Source organism: Vicugna pacos, chromosome 32 (assembly GCF_048564905.1).
Source record: "Vicugna pacos chromosome 32, VicPac4, whole genome shotgun sequence".
NCBI lineage: Eukaryota > Metazoa > Chordata > Mammalia > Artiodactyla > Camelidae > Vicugna > Vicugna pacos.
Genome location: NC_133018.1, coordinates 6,059,569 through 6,083,982, shown reverse-complemented (window position 1 = coordinate 6,083,982; position 24,414 = coordinate 6,059,569). Strand labels below are relative to the sequence as shown.

General features: G+C 43.1%; 1 protein-coding gene across 2 annotated transcripts in view; it reads left to right on the top strand.

Moving 5' to 3' along the window:
• Positions 1 to 4,801: 4,801 nt before the first annotated feature.
• NF2 (NF2, moesin-ezrin-radixin like (MERLIN) tumor suppressor) overlaps positions 4,802 to 24,414 on the top strand; it is a 65,416-nt gene continuing 45,803 nt past the window's right edge. For both annotated transcript variants that reach the window (XM_006213525.4, XM_015247348.3), the window contains exon 1: positions 4,802 to 5,429. In XM_006213525.4, coding sequence (XP_006213587.1) covers positions 5,316 to 5,429 — 114 coding nt within the window. In that variant the 5' untranslated portion in view covers positions 4,802 to 5,315. The remainder of the gene's footprint in view (positions 5,430 to 24,414) is intronic.

Here is a 24,414-nt window from a genome sequence, read left to right as displayed (position 1 = left end):
TCATCATAGCCCCTATTATTTCCCCAGATTGGGAGTCATCCTGTACAATTTTTTTTTTAAAAGCCCATGTATCCCCAAAATATCCCCAATCCAATTATAGGCACTATAAACAACAGAAGGAAATGCCAGTATTTTCCAGAGTGACGACTGCTTTGCAATCCACATGGCCATTTTGCCCCGACTTTGTCAAGGGGCATCGACATTGATGGAATGGCTCCCAGCACTGAATCACACACACACACACACACACACACAAAGAAAGCCAGCCTACCTAATCATGAGAATTAAGTGCGAATGCACGTGTATGAAAATGAGCACTTAGTTAAAGCTCCATTCCTGTGTGCTCTTCGGCTTTGCTATTTGCAATCCCATTTCTTAGTCTTTCCATTTTGGGGGGGAGGTAAATTGGTTTGTTTGTTTATTTATTTATTTATATGGACGTACTGGGAATTGATCCCAGGACCTCATGCATGCTAAGCACATGCTCTACCACTGCTATACCATCTGTGTCTCCTCATTTTAAGTGATGATGATATGGAAGTCCAGAGATGGTAAAAACCTTTTCAAGGTTACACAGCACCTTAGACATAGAAGGCGCTCAATAAATATTCATTCCTTTTTAAGAGGGGCTCTTACACCTGTCATATCATGTATTATTATGCCCACTTTTACAAAAGAGGTAACTGAGGCTCAGGGAAAATGCTAAGTTATGCCCAAAGTCACAGAAAAGTCAAAATTCCTACTCAGCTCTGCCTGCCTCCAACACTGCAAGTGACAGTCTGGGGCAAGTTCAAAGACCTTCAGTCCCTGGCCTGAAGGGAAGAGGGCAGGTATCAGTGATTCCTAAAGCTGTGTGGGTTCTGCCTCACTGTTATTCGGGTAGCAGCTGTTACCTGCAGTTCTTTCATCCAGGCTGTGTTTAAGGATTGCTCCTCGGAGCACCCTGGCCATGGCCTCAGAAGTCTTAGGTCCCAGGTCGCCTCGGTCAGATGATGTTTAATGAGTCAAGTCACCTCCCCGAGCCTCAGGCTGCAGACAGGCCAGAACCTCTGTTTGTTGATTTCCATCTTCACTCTATTTCAAAAACAATGTGGTGCAGCTTACAAAAACACATCTAGAGCATCAGTCCAATCATGAGGAAACAGAAGACAAATCTGAATTGAGAGACATTCGGCAGATGCTTGGCCATACTTCTCTCTAAGTGGCAAGGCCATAAAACACAAGGGGAGACTGAGAAACCAGGACAGACTGCAGGAGACTAAAGAGAAATAATGAAATGTCATGTGCGGTCCTGGATAGGATCTTGGAACAGAGAAAGGACATTCATGGAAAAACTGGTGAAATTTGAATAAGATCTTTAGTTAACAGTAGTGTATCAATGTTAATCTTTTTTAAAAATATATTTTTATTGAAGTATATAGTCAGTTTACAATGTTAGATTCAATGTTACTTTCTTATTTTTTTTTCAATGTTACTTTCTTAACTGATAATTCTACAAAGATTAAGTAAGATGCTAACATTAGGGGAAGCTGAGTGAGGGTCATACAGAGCCTATTATCTTTTGCAACCTTTAAGTCTAATGCTAGATAAAATAAAAAATTAAAATATTGTGTGTGTAAAAAAATCACTTTGTTATATAAACTCATCTAAGAAAAACAAACAAAAACTTTTAAGTAAAGGGTCCAGAACTGTGTAAAAAGAAACACAGCTAGTGCAACAAATAAACAGTGAGTGGGGAAAAAGTTACTGTGAAGTGAGGAATAAGAATAGAAAAAGTAAGGTGGAAGGTATAGCTCCGTGGTAGAGCACATGTTTAGCAGGCATGAGGTCCTGGGTTCAATCCCCAGTATTCTCATTAAAAAAAACCAAACCTTCTTTTTTAAAGAGAAGGAAAAATAAGATCAAGCCAAAGATAAGGCAAAGCCTGGGACAATTTCTAGAGGCCGAATTCATACTTGGCTCTGAGCTTCCTAACAGCAAACTCCAAAAAAGAAACATTAGTTACGTGATTCACAACGTGTGTTTTAGGTACTCAACAGCTGAGTTACAGGGACTGAGAGTGAAAAGCCCATGAACGCTGTGGTCCACCCCCTTCTTCACAACACACTAAACTGGTCTGACACAACTCTCTTCATACACTGCAAGCAACAGCACCCAACCCAAGCCTGAGAAGAAATGCTGCCGTGTAAATGATGCAACTATTCCTGAAAAAATAATTATGGGATATATGCTCCAAAGCTGCCCATTCCCACAGTTTGTATTGTATAGGTCACATAGTCAATCACACACACATATATATACACGTCTGTGTGTATATATATATATATATATGCACATGCAAAGAACATATTAAGATGACAATGAAGTCTAGTCACAGAGCAATTTACAGGCTCAGTATATTTTTTACACTTTGCTTGAAAGAAAATTTCAATATTTTACAGTCTTAAAAAAAATTGGGGGGGAGGTAATTATGTTTATTTATGTATGTATTTATTTTAATTTTTTAAACAGAGGTACTGATGTTTAACAGCATCCTTGACCTTCACCCATCAAGAAGACAAGGGCACCCCCTGGTTGTGACAACCAAAAAAAAAAAAATCTGTAGACACTGCCAAATGCCCTCCTGGAGGGAAGGGAGCTTACTTTGAGAAACACTGATCTTCTGGAAGAATGAAGGAATGAAATATAAGTCAGGCAAGATCTGGACTAAAACAGTCCTGGACGCAAACTGCAACTTTGCCAATTATGATGTAGGGTAAATTACCTAATTTCAGCCTTATCCAGTTTCCCCATGTATATGGATATATATCGACCGAATAGGGTTTTGATAAAGATGAAAAGAAGTAAAGCTTGCAAAACACTTTGCAGAGTACCTTAGATGGTCAGCACTTATTATATGGTAGTTACCAACACTGTTCTCATAGTTGAGACTGTAAGTATTTCCTCAAGTCCTTCATTTATTCATGCAACAAAATTTATTAACTGGTGTGTGTGCCGGGTCTTTCTTAATGAGATCTACCTAAATTTTTCCTTCTCAAACCCGTATCTGGTACATACTATCAACTCCTCTATTCATCCTTTGTGAATGGCACTTTTAATGCCAGCATAATATTCCACTGCATCTATTTTGATGCCTGGCCCAGGCCTCCCTTCTGAGATCCAGATCCATACATCTACCTGGATGTCCCCCTAGGAAAGCTAAATTCAGCATGTTTGGCCAGTTAGCCTAGTGCCAAACACCTAATGTAAGCCTTCCATAAAAAGGAGCTATTACTGGCCATCAGTGTCATTTTTAGTGCCTGCTGTCTGAACTACCTCCTTTTGCAACTCAGTGGGTTCCCAGAGTCACTTTCTATCAGCGGTCTGGGCCCTGGGTTAAAGCCTTGATTTGTTGTCCCTGTGGGGAGCCCATAGGAGAATCTAGCCTGGTTTTCCCACCTACAGGGAAGAACTGAAGCAACAGAAACAAAGACACTCCCACGATAAGCCCACAGTGCCCTATACAATCATTTTGGTGAGGAGAATCTGCCAGCAAAAGGCAGGACGTAAAAGTTCCCCCACAGCGGCCTGGCAGCCTCGCTGAGTGTGCCATCAAATGATTCTTGGGTCCTGGCTGGTGTTTCTTCAGCTCCGCAGGGGCCCACGGAGAAGAGCTAATTTATGCGATTAGTACAGTTATAGCAACAGAGTCTGCTGAGTGCTCCAGAACCGTAGTTCAGGGACTTGGGCTGTAAGAGGGTGGAGCAATTTAGAAACCACCACCAGGGAAGCAGAGCAGAGTCGGGGTAATAGCAGCAGCCTTTCTTTGGGTAGGACAGATCTGGGTAGAATTCCAGCTTTTCCTCTAACTAGGTGTGTGATGTCCAGCAAGTTGCTCCCTCTGGCTGAACTTCTGTTCCTGCATCTGTAGAGTGGGGCTGATGCTAATGATAGTCAACACTTGTGGAAAATTTCTTATTCAACTTGTTCTTATATGCTCAATAATTAAGTTATTTTAAAATAGGATTTTAAAAAAATACACACAAAATTATACTCCTCCACCTCACAGACACCCATTATAACCCTTGATGACACTAAAAAAATAAATACACTCTTATAACCCGAAATTAGAAATCACACATAAAATACAAAATGAAAAATGCTTTCATTTTCCAGTTTTTTCAATCCACAAAAAGAGCAATTTCATAGGATTCAACCTAGTATCTGCCAGCCACCGTTCTAAAGTTTTACAAGTATTAACTCGCTTAAATTCCTCAACAACCCCATGAGGTAAATACAAATATTACTCCCATCCCCTCGGTAATAATTAGAATTTCTCCTAAAGAGAAGCAGAAGTACTTGGGGGAGAATGCCGCTTACCTAAGCGGCCGCCACAAGTGGTTGGAAAGTTTGAGACACAAAGTACACGTAAGTAATTAAGTGTTGAACAGAATTATCCGTCAGGTGTCCGAAACACAATCCCCAAGGGCGACACACTCGGTGCGTACTTGGTCCGAAGGGCAGTCCTTCGTTGTACCGGGACCAGCCTCTCTACGTGTTTTCCCGGGAAAGGCGCGCCGGGCTCCGCCATGTCAACCAGTCTTGCTAGGGTAGGCGTACCCCTACAAACAAAAGCATTCAGAGTGACTGCCAGCTCAGCCACTCAACGCCGAGCCCAGGCCCGCGCCTCCAATTAGATCTAAACTTCCAATTGGTGAAGTGGTTCTGAAGAAGGTGGGACAGATTGGGGAAAGTCCCGCCTCCCTCGGAGTTCTCAGCCAATTGCGGGGTCTGGGCGGCAGCTGTCGGGTTCGGCTGCGCTGTGTGTAGTGATCGAGGGGCCTGAGGGCGGGGCGGGGAGCAGGCCGGGGGCTGCGGGGAGGGCACGCTTCCCGCGGGCGCGCGGAGCGAGGACGGTGACAGCCACGCGCGCACGTGCGCGCCCGGCTGCAGCGCAGCCCCGAGACCTCCGTCGGCAGCTGAGAGGCAAGCGGGGTCTGGGCCGCCGCCGTCTAGGGGCCCCGTCCCCGGGTGTCTCCGGCGTGCCCGGCCCGAGTCCCGGCGAGCCGGGCCGTGCCCGCCCCGTCGGGCCCCGATAGCAATCGCTTCCCGCGGCCGTCAGGGCGCGCCTCCCAACTACCCTTTCCGTTCCCAGGGCAGGGTCCTCGCGGCCCATGCTGGCCGCTGGGGGCCCGCGCCGCTCAGACAGCTCCAGGGCCGGCCTGCCGGCCACCATGGTGGCCCTGAGGCCTGTGCGGCTTCTCCAGGGAGGCTAAAAGGTCCAGAGCGCAGGCCTCGGGGCGCGAGGGTCCCGGGCCTGAGCCCCGCGCCGCGACATGGCCGGGGCCATCGCTTCCCGAATGAGCTTCAGCTCGCTCAAGAGGAAGCAGCCTAAGACGTTCACCGTGCGGATTGTCACCATGGACGCGGAGATGGAGTTCAATTGCGAGGTAACCGGCCGGCAGCCCCGACGGGCTGCTGCGAAGGGGAGCCCGGCGGGATCGACCCCTGGTGCGGGTCCCGCACCCACTCGGCGCCCTTGCCGCGGTGACAGTCGAGGTGGAAGCTTCGGGATTCTGTTTATATCATGTGTCGGCCAAGATAGAGACGGCCAGAACCAGAAGGGGCCATCTAGGCCCAGATCCTCATGTTAAGGACCGTCTCTGCTTTTTTAAACAGGGCTTTTGGGTTTGGAAGCACTTCCTGAAGGTTTTCATTCATTGTTACTGCAAGAGACCGAAAGCATCTGTGCTAGCGAATTCTAGTTTTCAGTGTCAAGCTTAAGCTCCAGCTCTGTAGAGTTTTAACTTTGTTAGGTAATATTATGTATCCCAGGTATTAAAAGTTTGCATCTCGGTTTGTTGGAAAGGCTGTGGTACTTGTTTCCCTTTTTTACAGCTTATATTTTCTGGGAAAAGTTCTTTGAGGAGAGATGGTGTCTCAAACTTTCTATACAGTTCCTATCATGATGATAACAGTTATCATTTATTGAATAATTCCTTAGTGTCAGACATTCATACATGTAATTCTCAGAACAGCTCAAGGAGGGAGGTAGGTACCCCAAACTATGTATCTAGTAAGTGGGGAAGGTATGTTTGTTTTTTCCTAAGTGGAGGTACTGGGGATTGAACCCAGCACCTCCTGCATGCTAAGCATGTGCTCTACTGCTGAGCTGTACCCACCCCCTATGGAAGAAGGGTTTTGATTCCAGATCTTGGACGATACAATACTGCCTCTCAAGTAATTTAAGTCTCTGCTACTTAAAGTGTGCCCTGTGGACCAGCAGCATTGGCAGTGTTACCTAAGTCAGGAGTTGCCAAACTTTCTCTGTAAAGGGCCACATAGTAAATATTTTCAGCTTTGCAGGCCTTAGGGTCTCAGTTGCAGCTACTGGACTTCCAGCTCTACACTGAAGCACAAAAACAGCCTTAGACAGTATCAACTTCCGGCATGACAGGGTGAGGAACTCCACTAATCTGGTCCCCTGTAAACTGGTAAAACTTATTTAAAAAACAAAACAAAACAATTTAAACCCTCTGGAAATAGTCCTATGGGCAAACAAACATCAAGAAACATCTACCAAAAAAAAATCTATAAAAATTGGTAAGAAAGGCGAGAGTTTGTAGTATTTGAACCAAGACCAATACCACCCTACCTGCTCTCAGCTCTGCAAGGTGGAGGTTCTGCTCTGGACAGCTGTAACCAAGTACACAGGGCTTCCTCTCCCCCAAGCTCCCAGTCAGACTGCTTCCCGGGAGGAGCATGACTTGAGGGCTTTTCCTGCCCAAGGCTACTTGCTGTTGAGGCTAAATCCTGGGTGAGTAAAGCTGAAAGGTGGGGCTTCCTTCTTCCACCCAACTTCGGCTTATGGAATGGGAGCTGTACTCTGGGCATGGCTCACCGAGAGTACTCGGGTCCCAATTGCTTTATTTCCACCCTCAGTTTGTGAGATGGTGTTTCTAGCCAGAAGAAACAAACTGAGAAGACCTTAGGCTAGTGTGTCTCCCCCTCCCCCACTTCTACCCAGGGTTCAGAGATTTTGCCTGGAGGGAGAAGCAGGCTTTAAAACCCTTAGCTCCTAATCTCTTCCCCAAAGCAGTGACTTCATTTGCAAGAATGTGAAGAACTTTATGCCTAAGGGTACTCTCAAGGAAGGTGGAGGTTTTGGTGAAAGGCAGTTGTGTGGAGGTTTGTGGATTTAATGAAGATACGGTTTAGACTGCAGGGAGAGAGTCTGGGAACAAGACAGCTGTGAAGAGCCCTCCTGGGGTCAGAACAAGTACCAAACATTGATCTCAGAAACTGTTCCCCTCAAAAGAGCCACCTTTTGAGTGGATTACTTTGTAGAGCAAGTTATACCCCAGGACATTGTAGAAAATAATAGGTAGAGTTTAACAGTTGGGTGTGATCAGGGAAAGAGAGGAAGAGTCCCACTAAGACTATTGTCATCCAGGGTGGCTGTGGGCAAACCCAAAGACTCCCTGAGGAACATAATAGGCCTTAACCCTCTGTGAGGGAAATAGATTTCACTAAAACAATCCAGTCACTGAACAAGCAAATAACAATAACAAATAAGCCCTGGAAGGCAGGGTGGGGACCAGTCCCTAGAGTTGCTGTAAATATGTTCACAGAACTGAAGGAGAGCATGATTACACCGTTTTTTAAATTAATCTTTTCTTTTCTTTTTTGCAGAGGGGAGGTAATTTGGTTTATTTATTTATTTATTTGGTTTTTCAATGGAGGTACTGGGGATTGAATCCAGGACCTCATGCATGCTAAGCATATGCTCTACCACTTGAGCTATACCCTCCTCAAGAGCGTGATTAAAGAAGTGAAGGAAGATAGAATGATATTTTTGCATCAACTGGAGAATATCAATAAATAGGATTTATAAAAAAGAACCAAATTAAAATTCTGGAGTTGGAAAATACAATAACTGATACAAAAAGTTCACTAGAGGGGTTCAAGGTAGATTCCAACTGGCAAAAGAAAGAATTAGTGTACTTAAAAACAGACTGTTAAGAGATTATGCAAGCTAAAGACGAGAGAGAAAAAGAACAATGAAGAAAAACATACAGAGTCTCAGAGAAGTGAGGATCATTCAGTGTACCAATGTATGTGTAATGGGACTACCAGAAGGAGAGGAGAGAGAGAAAATGTTTTTTAAAAAAATGACTGAAGCTTCCTAAATTAATCAGAAACAGTAACCTGTATATCCAAGAAGCTCAATGAATTCCAAGGAGGATAAACACAAAGAGATTCACAAGCAGACACATCATACTAAAAATGCTGAAAGTCAGACAAGGAGAAAATCTTGAAAGCAGCAAGAGAAAAATGACTTGGCACTTACAAGGGAACCCCAGTAAGATTAACGGCTAACTTCTCAGCAGAAACTGTGGAGGCCAGAGCCTGTGGGATAACATTCCAAGTGCTCAAAGGAAAAACTTGTCAACTAAGAATGCTGTATCCAACACAGGTGGATATAAGTGAAAAGGAGTGAAAAGGACATTTCAAAAACAAAGTTGAAATAAGGACTTTACCAGATAAACAAAAGCAGAGAATTTGTTGTTTAAAGACCCACCTTACAAGAAATACTAAAGGAAGTTCTTTAGGCCTAAAGAAGCAAGTGACCCCAGATAATAATTCAAATCCCCATAAAAAAACCCAAAGAGCAACAGTAATTATACATTTATACTGTCTTTTATAATTATATGTTTTCCTCCTTTCTTCTTTTAACTGAGTTAAAATGCAATTATATGAAATAATATGCATGTAATATACTGTTGGGCCTATACCATCAGGATGTAATATATGGGTAATATACTTGCCAATATCAGCACAAGGGAAATGGGTGAGAACAAAGCTGTAATGCGCTAAGGAAATGACTTCGGATGGTAAAGTAATAACTATAACAATGCATTGTTTGGTGTGTAACTTTAATCGATGTAGTATATAATAACTATAATACTACAAGAAAAGGGAGGGAATAGAGTTATATAAGAATAACATTTTTATATATTACTTAAATTAAGCTAGTATAAATCTAAAGCTGATTCTGGTAAGTCAGGATTACATGGTAGACTCTAGAGTAACCACTTTAAAAAGAATCTTTAATAATATAGTGGGAAAAATCATTAAAGAAATTTAAATGCTTCATTAGAAAATACTCAATGCAAATTACATACTAAAGGGGGAATAAAGAAATAAAAAAGGTATGAAATACATAGAAAACAAAAAATAAAATGGCAGTTGTATACCAAATAATTAGATAACTTAAATGAAATGGACAAATTCCTAGAAAGACACCAAAATTGACTCAAGAAGAAAGGGACAATCTGAATAGACATATAATAAGTGAAGAGAGTAAATTTGCAATAAAAATACTACCCACAGTGAAAAACCCAGGTTCCACTCGCTAGAAGCCTAGATGGTTTCACTACTGAATTCTATCAAATATGTCAAGAGCAATAAATACCAATTCTTCACAAACTTTTACCAAAAAAATAGAAGAGAAAGGACTACTTCCCAACTCAATTTTATGAGGCCATCCTTACACTGGTACCAAAACAAGACAAAGATAACACAAGAAAACAGAGACCAGTATCTCTTATGAATATGAAAGCAAAAATCCTTTAAAATGTTAGGAATCTGCAACATATAAAAAAGAAAAAACAAACCGTACACCATAACCAATTGGGATTTATTCCAGGAATTGAAGGCTGGTTTTAACATCCAAAAATCAATGTGATATATCAATAGAATAAAAAGCAAAAATTACACGATCATCTCAGTTGATGCAGACAAAACACTCGACAAAATCCAACAGCATTTCATGAAAAAAACCCTCAAAAGAAGAAAAATAGAAGGGAACTTCTTCAACCTGATAAAGAGCATCTGCGAAAAGCCCAATATCACAGTTAATGGTGAAAGACTGGATGTTTACCTTCTAAGATCAGGAACAAGACAAGGATGTCCACTCTCACCATTTCTGTTCAACACTGTGCTGGAGGTTCTAGCCAGGACAATTAGGCAAGAAATTAAGGCATCTATGTTAGAAAGGAAGACATAAAACTACCTCTCTTTACACATAATACGATCTTGTAGACAGATTTTAAAGAATCTGCTAAACTGTTAGAACTAATAAACGAGTTTAGCAAGGTTGCAGGATACAAGATCAATATGCAAAAATTAATTGTCATTCTATATGCCTGCAATGAACAGTCTGAAAATGAAATTAAGTTAATTCTATTTACAATAGCATCAAAAGTACAAAATACTTAGGAGTAAATTTAACAACAGAATTGCAAAACTTAGACTCTGGAAAATTATAAAACATTTTTGAAAGATATTAAAGATGATCTAAATAAATGGAAGAAGATTCCTTGTTCATGGATCATAAGACTTAACACTGTTAAGAAACAGTATTCCCCAAATAAGTCTATACATCCAATGCAGTCCGTATCAGAATCCCAGTTTACTTCTTTGTAGATATCGACAAGCTGGTTCTAAAATTCATGTGGAGTATCAGGGGGACCAGAATAGCTGAAACAATCTTGAAAAAGAAGAAAAAAGTGGGAAGATTCATACTTGTGACTTCAAAAGTTACTACAAAACAACCATAATCATGATTGTGTAGCACTGGCATAAAAATAGAAATATAGATCAATGGAATAAAGTTGAAATCCAGAAATAAACCTATACATCTTTGATTAACTGATTTTTGACAAGGGTATCAAGACTGCTCACTGGGGGAATGAATAGTCTTTTCAACAAATGGTGTTGAGACAACTGGACAGCCACATGCAAGAGAATGAAGTTGAATCCTCAGTTTACACCATCTACAAAAATTAACCCAAAATGGGTTAAAGAACCAAATGTAAGAACTAAAACTATAGCACTCTCAGAAGGAAACAGGGATGAATCATCGTGACTTTGGATTTGGCATAGGATTGTTAGATATGATACCAAAAGCATGAGCAACAAAAGAAAAATATATATAAACTGGACTTCATCAAGGTTACAAACTTATGTGTGTGGTGGGGGTCGGGTATAGCTGGGCGGTAGAGCGCGTGCCTAGCATGCACAGGGCCTGGGTTCAATCCCCAGCACCTCTGTTAAATAAATAAATAAACCTATTTAGCCCCCTCCCCCAAAACAAACAAAAATATAATGAAGTGAAAAAAAAAAGAGTATGCATTTTGAAGGACATCAAGAAAGTGAAAAGAAAAAAATGTTGGCAAATCATGTATCTGATAAGACTCATATCTAATATGTATATAGAACTCATAGCTCGGTAATAAACAGGTAAAAAACCCAATTAAAGAATGAACAAAGGACCTGAGTAGACATTTCTCTAAGGAAGATACAGAAATGGCCAGTAAGTACATGCAGAGCTGCTCAACATCATTAGTCATCAAGGAAATGCAAATCAAAATCACAACAAAATACCTGACCATAACGGGAGCCAACTAGCTGTATGACTAGATTCAAAAAGGCATAGAGGCAGAGAATATAGTTCAAGTGATAGAGCATATGCTTAGCACGCACAAGGTCCTGGGTTCAAGTCCCAGTACCTCCATTAAAAAACTAATTAGATAAATAAACTTAATTACCCCCCCACCAAAAAAAAAAAGGAGGGAGCATAGAATAAGTATATGGAGAAATTGGAATCTATATGCTGCTGGTGGTAATATAAAATGGTGCAGCGACTTTGGCCGTTTTCCTTAGACAGTTAAAGGTAGAGTTACCATGTGACCCAGCAGTTCTTGCACATGTCTGCCCAAGAGAAGTGAAAACATGTCTGCAGAGAAACTTGTCCATGAACGGTTAGCGTTATTATGCATAAAAGCCAAGGGTGGGAACTACCCAGATGTCCATCAGCTGATGAGTGGATCAAGAAAAGGTGATATATCCATACCATGGGATGTTTTTAGCAATAAAAAGGAACAACATGGATGAACCTTGAAAACGTAAGTAAAAGAAGCCAGTCACAAAATACCATATATGATTTGTGATTGCTTAGGGCTGGGAAAGGGGCTTGACAGCTAAAAAATACAAGGTTTCTTTCTGAGGTGATGAAAAAGTTCTAAACTTGACTCTGGTGATGGTTGCACGACTCAGTGAATATGCTAAAAACCATTTAACTGTACACTTTAAATAGGTGAATTTTAAGGTATGTGAATTATATCTCTATGAAGCTGTTTTTTAAAAAGTAGCCTTTGGTAAAATTAAAAATAATAGACATGACTTTGTTCCAAGAAAACTTTCTTTCTGGACAATGAAATTGGAATTTCATATAATCCTCACAAGTGAGGAAATGTTATTGAAATTTTTTCAGTCATTGAAAAATGTAAAACTCATTCTTAGCTGGTTAACTGCACAAAAACAGTCAGTGGGTTGGATTTGTCCTGCGAGCCATACTTTGCTGACCCCTGATGGAATTTACAATTTGATAAATGTTGTGAGAGACTGACCCTAGGGAAAGGAATTTTCAGTGACATTTCTTCAGCCATAATGTTGCCATGAAAAACTTATTTTTTCTTCTTTAAACAGACCCCAGACCCAAAGAGGATGGGCAATATTATCAGCAGTATCAGGGTTTCTCAACCTTGGCACTTTTGACGTTTTGGCTGGAGACTTTGTGGTGGGCACTGTCCTGTGCATTGTAGGATGTTAGCAGCTCCCTGGCTTCTACCCACCAAATGACAGACGCACCCCACACCTCGCCCCAGTGCGACAATCAACAATGTCTTCAGACACTGTCAAGTGTCCCTGAAGGGGAAACACCCTCCCTACCCCTGCTTTGAGAACCACTGATTTATAGAAAGGAATCACAGTAGTGATATTCAGAGAGGCAGAATGTTATAGTACACAGCTGTCAAACCTTAATGTACACGTAAATGAACGAGGATCTTGGTAAATTGTAGTTCCGCAGTTGACTGAGAATTCTCCATTTCTAACAGATTCTCAGGTGAGGCCAGTGCTATTGCTCCAGGGACCACACTAAGTAGCAAAGTAGTAGTAAGTGCCTTAGCTTTGAAATAAGACAGACCCAGGCTTTAAGTCCAGTAAACTACTTAAAACTTGGATAGGATACTTAAGTTCTCTGAACCTCAGTTTGCATGTCAATAAAATGGAACTAATATCACTGACCCTGTGTGGTTGTTATCAGGACTTGTGGAATGCCTGGTGCAGGGCAGAAAGGGACAGACTATAGTCTGCCTAAAGTAGGAGGCTTGGGTCACCTTGTGTACTGACTGCCCTGTTGTGATTTGTCAAGCCATTCCATCTCATTGAGCCTCAAATTTCCAGTGAAAGTACCTGTTTGTAAATCACGTTGAAATATTCTTTTGAAAGTAACAGTAATTTGATTGATGGTGATGGAGAAAACTCTTGAGAAGCAATTAGTCTTCCCCTCCTCCTCTGTTTTTATGTTGTATATTACCTGAGCAAGATGCTAATGCAAGATGTTTGGTGCATTTTGAAAAAAAGAGAGATGGCACTTGAGGAATTCATGAGGTCAAATGTAGGTGGCTTTCTAAGAAGGACTGAATTTCAGAACCAGTGGTAGTTAACATATGAATGGTATTACCTTATGCTAGTAAGCTCAGATTTTTTTGCTGCAGAGACAGGGAGAGAAATCTCTTTCTTGCACTACTTGCTGCATTGCACAATTGGCTTGATGCTTTGGAGGATTTTTCCACTTGAAAGATTTGATATTTGTCATTTTGAGAAAGTGGGTGCTGAACGTAATTTGCCAGGAGGCTAAACGGTTATGTTTTTTCTTATCTAGGATGGAATTTTACTCTAACAATTCAATCTATCAGTAAGAAGAGCCAAACATGAAAAATTTCTCAAAATTGAGTCGTAAGAGATCCTAATGTTAAGAACAAAGCTTCCTTCTCCTGTTGGTTGGCATGCCAAACATTTTCATGTACCCGGGTAGAATTATGATTGGATTAATTACCAACACTACAGATCATTCCAACGTGCAAGCGGACTTAAAGTAGAAGGAACTTTCGAAAGGGGAAAACAGAAAGAACAACTCTGGTGATTTCGGTTAAGATGTTCAATCCTTGACACCTCAAGACTTGGGCAAATGACTCCCTTCCAGGATGTAAACTCTGGGAGGGAGTTCACACTGGTGTTTGAACCCTGGCTTCCCTGTGGAGCTCCTCTGTGTGACCTTGGGCACATCTCTTTTTCCTCCCAGGCCTCAGTTCTTCAACTGAAAAGCGAGGGGGAAGAGCCTGATTTCAGAGGCCCCCTGCTTTGACATCCTGTTTTAGGTGATCTGGGCAGAAGCAACTCATTGCACAACTTTCTCTTTCATATTTCCCTCTTAGGTAGGGAGTCACCTCAGAATCTGAGCATGTAGGTGTGAGCGATATCTGCTAGAGACGGGACAAACACTGCTTAAGGAAGAGAGCTGGCATCCTCATAGAAGGGTTGAGTTGGCTGGAGGTAAAGCCCTACCACTGCCATGTGCTCCCTAGGTGATCTTGGACTTAACATCTCTAAACTTCAGTTGCCACACCTGTAAAATGAGAATAATAGTCATTTTCTTAGAGGATTGTTTTAAGGCATGAATGAGGCGGACCTTAGGCACTTACACCCAGGGCCTGACCATAAAGCACTTGGTAAACATTAGCTTCTTATGTTATCATGAATTGGAAGAGGGATAAAGAGAAAAGGTCTCATGCTAGAGGCACTGTGAATATTCTCCTTTAATCGCCTTCATTTTCTGTGACTCTTCTTCAGGTTATCCCTGCCTTCGTAATTGTAGACTCTTCTAGACTCTACAATTAGTCTAAGTATGATGAGCTTTACCTTATGCCTTATTTTAAGGAACTTCTTTTTCGTAATGTGGTCTGTACTTGATCTCTATTTAGCTTGATGTCCACTATGATAGCAGGATTCTTTTCTGGTTTCTGCCATACTTAGTTATTCTCCATTCCTGTATCCCCAATGTGTCATTATGAAATTTTTCTCTTTTGTTTTTGATGACTTCTCCAGTTATTCATGCTAGTTTTGCATTCTTGCCCAAGAACATTTTGGGTGCTTGTTTATTCTTAATTTCAGAAGCTAAAGCATTTGAGGTCTTAAAACCCCAGAACTGAGTTTTCTCAGAGCTGCTACTCTTTTCAGCCAGCTGGTGACCAGGCCTCTCTGGTCTGTCACAGGAGGATGTCTTCCTGTCTGTGCTTTGTCTGATTTAGATTCGAAATCCACATGTTTCAGTACATTTTTAGCAAGCCAAGATTTATTACCAAATTAGTGCTGACCTTAGGGGAAAAAATATTCTTTAATCAAATCTTCAGTTACCTGTGCTGAGAGTCAAGGCGCCTGTCTTTGGAGTGCTTGCTTGTTTAGGAATCACTCCAGCACCACTAGGTGGGGTCAGAGCACATCATTTCTACAGGAAACGGGCCTTTTTCCTCTCCCAACTCTCATTACTATTTTTGCTTCTTTGCCAAATTTGGACCTAGCTTGGATAATTCACAACAACGTACTGTTAGTGAGTTGCCTCACTTACAGCAAACCCGTCCACCTTGCTCGTTCTAGTCTCCTAGTTTTAGAGGTTTTGATAATTTGACTTTTCAGGTAAAACCTAAAACTGAAACCTGGAGTCATTCCTAGTCTTATCAGAACTGATCTGTGGTTTTTAAAATCACCCACTATGTATTTATCTAGTATCCTACTCACATTGATTTGAGATGAAATCAGTCTCATAAATATGTTTAAAAAGTCTTCAGCCTTACGCAGTGCTTATCCATCAGCAGATTTTTTTTTTAAAAACAGTTGTACCTACTTATACCTGTGACTTCCAAGGTTGTTAAAGTCAGCGTCATTCCCACTGATGATCATCAAACTCAATTAAAAAATCAGGTCAGAAACAAAATGCTTGAAAGTTCTCTCCAGGCTAGAGTCCTGGGCCCCATGAGCTGGTTTGCATGAACGGATTATGCTTTAGTTCTGTTGTGCTGGGAGCTTTTTTTTTTGAAGGAGCGCACTTTTAAATGTAAACTCTAATTTTTGCAGAGTCTAGGGCAGGAGGAGTTAATCAGTTGGATAACACTTAGTCATGGGTGGTGTTTCACAGTCTGTTCATTTCACCTTATGTTTAGGCATTTGAAATTTAGCTTTGTGTCTGCCTGCACTGAATTCACTATTGTTTCCTATTCATAGCTCTCTGCAGAATTTTTAGTCTCATTCTTTAAAACATTTGTAATCATTGATAATTGCTGAATAGCAACAGCATGCTTGGTGCCAGAAAACTTCTATTTTTTATTGGCGTTAGTTACCATGACCGCTTTTGTTACATTAGAGAGTTGATGATTGCAAGTCAACTCTCGATTATTAGGACTGAGGAACATGATAGCAGTGGCAGAAACTGAGTAAGGGAAAGGAATGTAGGAAAGCACACATAAATTAAGTGTTAAGTGTCATTTACATCCCTGAAGATGATTTTAAGATCTAGAATGGGGTGTTAAAGGATTAAAAGAAAAAGCTATTATAGTATCGAAAAAAGTGCTCCACGGCTTACACAAAACCATCTCAGGTTCATAGACTCAGAGGGTGTTAATCCTGAAAGACCCCTTGATGATTGTGAAAGCTGAGACCCAAAGAGGTTAAGTGACTTTTCCAACCCAGCAGGTTTGGGTGTTTTATGAATGTTTGACAAGGCTGTGATTGCTGTCATGTTGTGAGCTAAGTCCCATGCTTTGGGGGGGATTGTATTGCTTTTATAGCATCATAACTAGTGTTTCTTTTTGCTTTGTCATCTGTCAGCTGACTTCGAAGCGCCTCATTTTTTTCTCATGGCGTCATAAAATCTGGGCACTGCATGGGGCCCAAGAGATTGACAGACGAAGAAACCGAGGCCCTGTTGAGCTGCGTGGCTCACCCAAGGCTGTGTGTGGTAGAGACAGGGGGCTTAGGACGCAGACCCCCATCTCTGGACTCACTGCTGCTGCTGTAACCTGTCGCTGCTGCAACAGGGAACATGCCAGACGCTGCAAACATAAGGACTTTCTTCCCCCACTGAAAACTATAATTCATTTTGTTTTGAAAGACTTATAAGTCAAACCTCTATTTTGTAGCTTCCCAAGGTGCTGTGATCTGTTTCTTACTGGTCTCTTTTGTCCTGTGGATATTTTTCTTGGTTGGTTCTTTGAGATTTCGATTTCCTTGCCAAGGTATTTTAGAGAGAGGAAATCAGAATGTGTCATCAAAGAGGGGGAATATATACCTTCAGGCCCAATTATGCAATTAGAATTTTAATAAGGAGTGTCATCAATTCTTGCTTCGTTGCAATCATTACCTAGAAGACTGTTCTGCTCAGAAGCCTCATCGAGGTGTCATTGTCATCAACATCATTAGCCAATCACAAGCATTTATGGAGTGGCCCCAGATTAGGCAGCGCTTGTTTGGGCCCTGGGAGACTTAAAAAGAGAAGGGGGTGGTGTGTGTGTGTTAGTGTTAGCCCTGGCCTTCAAGGAGTTTATGATCTGCAGAATTGCAGGCAAGACTGGAATCTTGGGGAAAGGCAGGCACTCCGTTTTTCCTTGTATGTAAAGTACAAACTAACTCACTGATCTGGTATTGTATGGTGGGGCCGGAGGGAGATGGTTGTGTGATGAAGAAGCAGATGTTAGAAGGGTCCAGTTACAGGTAAATGGAAGCTTATAGGTTTGCTGACTTGGGAACAAGGCAGGGCAGTTGGAGGAGAGAGGAAGTAACTGGTGGAGGTTCTTGAAACCAAAAATTTAAATAGATTCAGCATACTAACAGATGGTTGGAGGACCAGGAGAGGAGAATGACTTGTTGTGGTTGATTGTGGTAGAAACTGACATGGTGGAATTAGTGCTGGGGTTTTTTTTTTTTTTTTTTTTTTGGCCAAAATCCTATTTCTATTTGGAGGGCCTCCTTTTCCCTCAGCAATAGTGGCTGATTGGGAGTGGTGTGTCCTTTAACCCCGACAGGAGACTCAGACATGAGACCCAGGACCTGCTTCTGTGGTTTGGTGCTACCACACCCTGGGTCCGGGGTGTTGGTTTTAGACCCCCATTATCCTCTTTGATTAACCAGAACAGATTTTAATGGAACTCATTCTTCACTCACTGCACCGCAAAATCATTTTCATAACTCTTTCCATTGTGTTTATCTCGTAAGTTGAGATATTTGGTGCCTATTTTTTCAAATGGACAAATAAAAGTTGTCTTTAGGTGTGGCTCTGGTACATCAGCATCTTAAATGCTCAAGTCTTCCATGAATCGGTTCTTGTCGGGCACCCACGACTGCAAAAGCCAGTTAGGAATTAACACGGAGCGGAGATGACAGTCCTCCTTGCTCTTCTGTTCCTGAAATAATCGTAAATACGCAGCACATGTCCTGAGCCTGGGGAGGCATGGTTCCTTCTGTTGCTCTGTCTGTACGGGACCTAACCTTTTGACAGTTTTTATGGCAAATGCTGGGGCAGCTTGTGAGCTAATTAGAAGAAACCCTGATAAGTGAAGGCTGGGTCCGTTGGTTCCCTTTCTGTGGAACAGCCAGCCAGTTAAATAGCATTCCTTGCGTGGATGATAATCCTGTCCTCCAGACAGCTATGAAATGGAATGTCGCTTCTCTGCTGGCTTTTTCTGGGCTTGAGTCTTCTCTGTAAGGTTTCTCTGTGGGTTCTAATTCTTAGGCATTTCACACATGGCAGCCAAACTCAGTTCTCTTTCTTCAAGAAAGTTGTCCTTAGAAAATAAAAAAAGAAAAGAAAAAAAATAACAAACAAACAAAAAGAAAGTTGTCCTTTCCTAGCTGTGGCCTTTTCCCGTGATGCGGCTGGTTTTCCACTCACCCTACATGGTTGTGTCAGCGAGCACCAGGGATTCAGCTGGTGGTGGCTGCACGGCCCATGGACAGCAGTGGGAGAAATGCAGTGTGAAAGCTGCCAAAGCCAAAAAGACAAACAGTAGTTTTAGGGTTGTGAGTCTGAAACTGGCCCGTTGTAAGAGGAGTGCCGTGGACGTTATTCATAATGCTTCCCTGGTTAATAGACCCCGATCAGCCCTGAAGGTTATTGGTGCCAGTTGCTTTCCTACAACAGAAAAGTGCTGCATTCTAGCTACGTTCCTGCGGCGGAGTTTAAGTGCTTAGTGCTATTTACTTAAAACATTCTAGGTTGATAAATTACAAGCACTTCACTCTGGGTAAAGCTCATAAATTCAGCCCCTACAAAAAATAACAAGCTGACAGCACTTAGTCCTGTTTATAAAGTTCATGCACATCTATCTTTGATAGAGGCACAAGCATATATCTATGGAATAGCACTGCAGCCTGTTCGAGTTACGCAGGACACCGAGCTTCCAGGCTCACTGCCATTGGCCCCTGTGCTGAAGGGCATCTTGGGGACAGGGTCTGCAGAGCGTGGCGTCCAGGTCTGCACACCTCCCTGCAAATCCCCCCTCTCACTCCCTCCGCTGCGCCTTTTCTGTCTGCGGAACTAGCCTGCCTCTGTCTGGTAGCCTCCTGCTTCTTCACTGGGCTGAGGCGAGGCAGGGAGGGGTGGTGGGGTCCATGGAGCAGTTGAGCACTTCGGCCAACCGGCAAGAGATGGGTTTCAGTGAATGTTTTGGTTTTCTTTCAATATTGATTTGTTTGTTTGTTTATGGGTAGTGGTGATTAGATTTGCTTATTTATTTATTTTATATTTTTATTTTTAATGGAGGTACTGAGGATTGAACCCAGGACCTTGTGCATGCTAAGCACATGCTCTACCACTGAGCTGTCCCTTCCCCCCATAAGTGAACGTCTAATCAGAATGGGGGCTGTTTTGTTTTTGGCAGTCTGTTTAGGAAAAATGACAAACTCTACAAAAAAGGCCTGTGAGTAGCCTTAAGTGCAAAGCCTGAAAAGCTTATGTGCTAAGAGGTGTCAGAAGAAGAAATGTTTTAATAAAAAAATACACGAGACTCATCTCACTGGTCCTGGCTTCTTGGAGACGGGGCAGCAGGTATCGCTGTGGGATGCCTGGCTGCTCAGAACCAGAGACTGAAGAACCCAGCTCCTGATGAGCTGTGGAGGGCGCGAGCTGTCACTCGCATTGGGCTGGAGCTGCATATTCAGTACTGCACTGAACATTCAGTACTGCAGATAGGATAATTACGCTGCTTGTCAGATACTAGAAAAGTACAAAAAACATTCCTTCTCTTTGCAACAGCTTGGACCCCAGTGGCAGACATGCTGTTCCCTCCGGCTGGTGTGACCTCCCTTCCCTCAGCCCCTTCGCCAGAGGGCCAGCTAACTACCTGGCTTTCAAGACCCTGCTCGGACAGCGTCTCCTCAGGGAAGCCCCTTGCCCTGCAGACCCCCAGCCCCGAGCCGGGTTCCCACAGCCCTCTGTTCTGTGAGCATCTTCCAGGTTGCACTTTCCTCATCCATTTACCTGTCTCCTGCGTCAGCCATGAACAGGGACAGCGTCTTACCCTGGATTCATCATTTATCTCTTGTGCCAAGCACAGTGACTAGGACGTAGTGCTTGCTCAATAAATGTTTGTCACATGAGTGATGGCATGGTTAGCACCGTGAGGATTGATGGAGCCCTTTCTGATCTGCCATCCATCACACATGGAGTGGAACAGGACTGGAGGCTTTAAACGATGCCACTCAGCAATGTAAGGGGTGGAGGTGGGGTTAGAATGAGTAATCACCCACCTTTATTGAGTATTTACTGCGGTATCTTCTTAGGCTTTTTAAATGTATCAGTGCACTTAATCCTGAGATCAATCTGCTAAGACAGGTTCTGTTCATTATCCCCGTTGCAGAGCACAAGGAAGTTCAATAACTTGCCCAAGGTCACGTGGTGGCAGCGCTGAGGTTCACACTGTTGTTAGATAACCATTGTTTCTCTCTGCCTTTCCGACTGGTTTCTGGAAAGAATTAAGCCCTAATCTCCTGAGGCTTCCATCTTGTGTAATAATTTACCTTCTTTACTGTACGTCTCGAATGGTACTAGTTGTGTTCCATCCTTGGTGAAAAGGTAAAAACACTCAGATAACTTTCTGCTTTCCGTGGTTCACACGAGAGAGGCAGAGTTAGGCAACAGAGAATTGGTTTTAGGTGGTGGCTGGAAGCACAGCAGATGTTCCCCAGTCTCTGTTCTCTGGCCAAACTGAACTACTATAGTTTGATTTCCTGCAAGGACCGTCTAAGCTTTTTTGCCTCTAGACCTTCGCATATGCTCTTCCCTCTGCCTGTAACACAGTTCTCCGCTTGCTCCTCCTTCCCCAAGCCCAGTCTTCACTTGGCTCCTCTTTCCCACCAGTTCAGATGCCATTTCCCACCCTCCAAGATAGAGGATCCCTTCCCGGCGTCCCCTCCAGCCCTGATGTCCCCGCTGTGGCAATCGGTGCTGTAGTACTGAAGTCCTGGAGTTGATGTGAGGTGGGGGTGAGGGGAGAGATTGTTCCCACAGATTGTTCTCATGCCCTGTGTTCTATTAGAGCAGAGACTGTCTCTTTTGTCCCCCTTTTATCCCCTGCATCTCGGGAGAGGGGGTTCGGACACAATGTCTGTTCCCTGAATGTTTTTGGAAGGGGTTGGATGAATGGGGATTAATTTTGCTTTAGGGTTTTGAGCCTTGGCTTTTTGAAGTGATCAAGTGTATTCCATTGGACAGCCGCCGTTGGCCATGTCTTGTGTGTACACACTTGGCTGGGTGCAGTGGGGAGTAGAGAGATGACTAATGTTGAGGTGCCTACAATCTAGGGAGATGTTCACATGGTCACATCACTTCTCCCCATCAGCACCAGTGTGTGGACCAGTGATAAAACTGAAGACAATCGGTCAGCACCAATGAATCCCCCTCACAGCCCAAGACCTCCCTTCTGCATGGTGTCCTGGGAACCACCAGCAAGTGTGGCTCTTGTTTGTAAAGTAGAAACACAAGTTAGGAAGATTAAGCAAGCCTCAGACACGTGGGGATGGCACGTCACCTACCTCCTGTAGGTAATGGCACGGCTTGGCGCCGCGGAGGTTAGATTTATTTAACCCAAGAGAAAAATTTCATAATGACTTAAAAATAGAACGCGTTGTTTTGTAAATAGAGCTGAGACTTAGCATCAAATGTATTTAGGACATCTCTACCTGGTTTCCTCAGGCACCTTAACTTTCTTTGTCTAAAACTTAATTACTCATCTGTTCCCCTTGAAACTTGCTGCTCCTGCTTCTCCTGTACCCCGTCCCTCCTTTACTGGAACCACCTGATGCTCGAGCCAGAAATTCAGGCGTCCCTCTTGGTCCTTTTCCATCAGCCCCCTCAGGCATTCAGATGCCAGTTCTGGGGCTCTGCCTCCTTCCAGTTCTCAGGCTTTCTCCTTCCCACTGGGCCTCCGTCAAGGCAGGAGTTGGCCTGCCTTTGGCCCTTCTTGGCTCCAGGCTCCCTTCCTCCAACCCATTCTCCACCCTGTTGCCTGCGCACATTCCAGAATGCAGGTCTGATCTCATCCTTACTCTGCCCAAGGGTCCTCAGGTAGTGAGCCACCTGGGTCATGTCACACCCATCCCCTCCCCACGTCCTCTGAGTTCAGGCTGTTTCACCTCTGCTGGATGCCGAGCAGGTCCCTGTAGAGGTCATGATTTAAGTTTGTTTGTTTGTAGACTTATTTCCTTTCCTCCTTTATCTAATTCCCCCTTGTTCTTTCAAGCCTTTTCCAACCTGGGTCCTTGCTTGAGTCTCCTGCGGGGAACATGCTTCTGCTGTTTCGCATCCTCAGGGTCTAACACGGCTCGGTGCACAGGATGAGCTCTGTACCGCTGGCCGCAAGACTAAATGAGAGGCAGTTGAGGCTTTCATTCACCCTGCGCTGTAGAGGAGTGAGATCTGGCTGTTCTGAGAACCAGTGTTGTTTTAGGGTGGAAGATGTTAAGACACTGGTTACCTACTGGAAAAGGTGGCTGGGGAGTGGCAGCAGGGAGCAAGCCTAGAGGAACCCCACAGAGCAGGCAAAGAGGAGATGGAGGAACTGGCGGGGTAGCCTACCAAGAAAAGGCCTACGTCTGCTGTAGCTGTCAATGAATCTGTGGCTCCGTTTCCTTATTTACACCAGAAAGGGACAGGTGTACCATAGGTAATCAATTACTCAGGCTCATTTTTCTAATTTGACATCCTTCAATTTTTAGGGTCAAAGTTGAAAGTCCAAGCCAGGCATGCTGAATCAGCATGAGAATTTTTCCCCTCTTCACTTCATTGTAAACTCCATGGGAGCATTCAACAGAGATAGTCTTGCGTCTTAGAAACAAAGACAAGGAAAGGAACACAGGAAAATTGCATTACTACAATATTATGTTTGAGAATTGAAGCTCCCAGGTCAGGAGACCCACTCAGCATTCTCTCGGTCGCTTTCCTTGAGATGCACCGCACACCCACTTGCTGACAGCCCCTTGGCGCCAGGGCCCGCTGGCCTTGGCCGTGAGTTATGGCAGACTGGAGATTGTTACCTTGATCTTCTCGGCCCTTGGGTGTTTAACTTCTCCAAGTTAATGTCTGCTTCTAAGTGTTAAATTACCTTGTAGCCCGGTAGTCATTTATAATTCATATACTATGTGCTGGCTTAAAATACAGACAGGAGGATAATCAGCATGCTGAAGCTTCTAGTTCCACAAAGTAACATTTCTTCAGTGAAGTCTGCCCATAGGAATGAAAACCTGCTGCCACGAATTAAAAACCCTTTGTCCTGTTGTCAGACTGGGAGACAGGTGTGCCAGCAAGCACTGTTAAGCCTTCCAAAAAGGAAAAGAGTTTGTCTTTTTAAAATGAAACATGTCATTTCATTCTGTTCTACTCAAAATAATTCTTAAGGACCTCAACCTTTGTAGGGTTCCAGGAACCCCACTAAAGTCACATGGAGGGGACAAGGCAGAGCTAGAGGGGCTTTTGGAGAAATGGCCCCAGGGAAGGACAAAAGCTGGTCTTTCTCTCCACTCCCTCATCTGCTTTGGGTTTGCTGTCCTTCCGTCGAGGGCTCTCGACTTTGACTTTGCTCTTTGACTGACTGTAAACACCGAGAAAGGCAGGGCTTTCCTGTTGAGTACCTAGTGGAGAACACACTGTCCATTCACATCTGTTAAAAATAGAAGGCCTGCTTGAAAAATCCTCTGTAGAAAGAGGTTTCAGCAGAAACCAATCACATATTAGAGGTCTAACTTATGTTTTCCTTCTTGCTTTTATAAGAAATCTCTAAACCCTAAAAACCCCCCCAATTCCTTTTCGTTATGCATCTTCAGTGTGCCAGGACATTGGGTGGAGAGTTCTAGTTTTTCTTTATTTTTTTTTTCCCATTAACGGAGGCACTGGGGATTGAACCCAGGACCTCATGCATGCCCAGCACATGCTCTACCCCTGAGCTCCACCCCCACGCCTGTGGGTGGACATTTCCAAGGGCA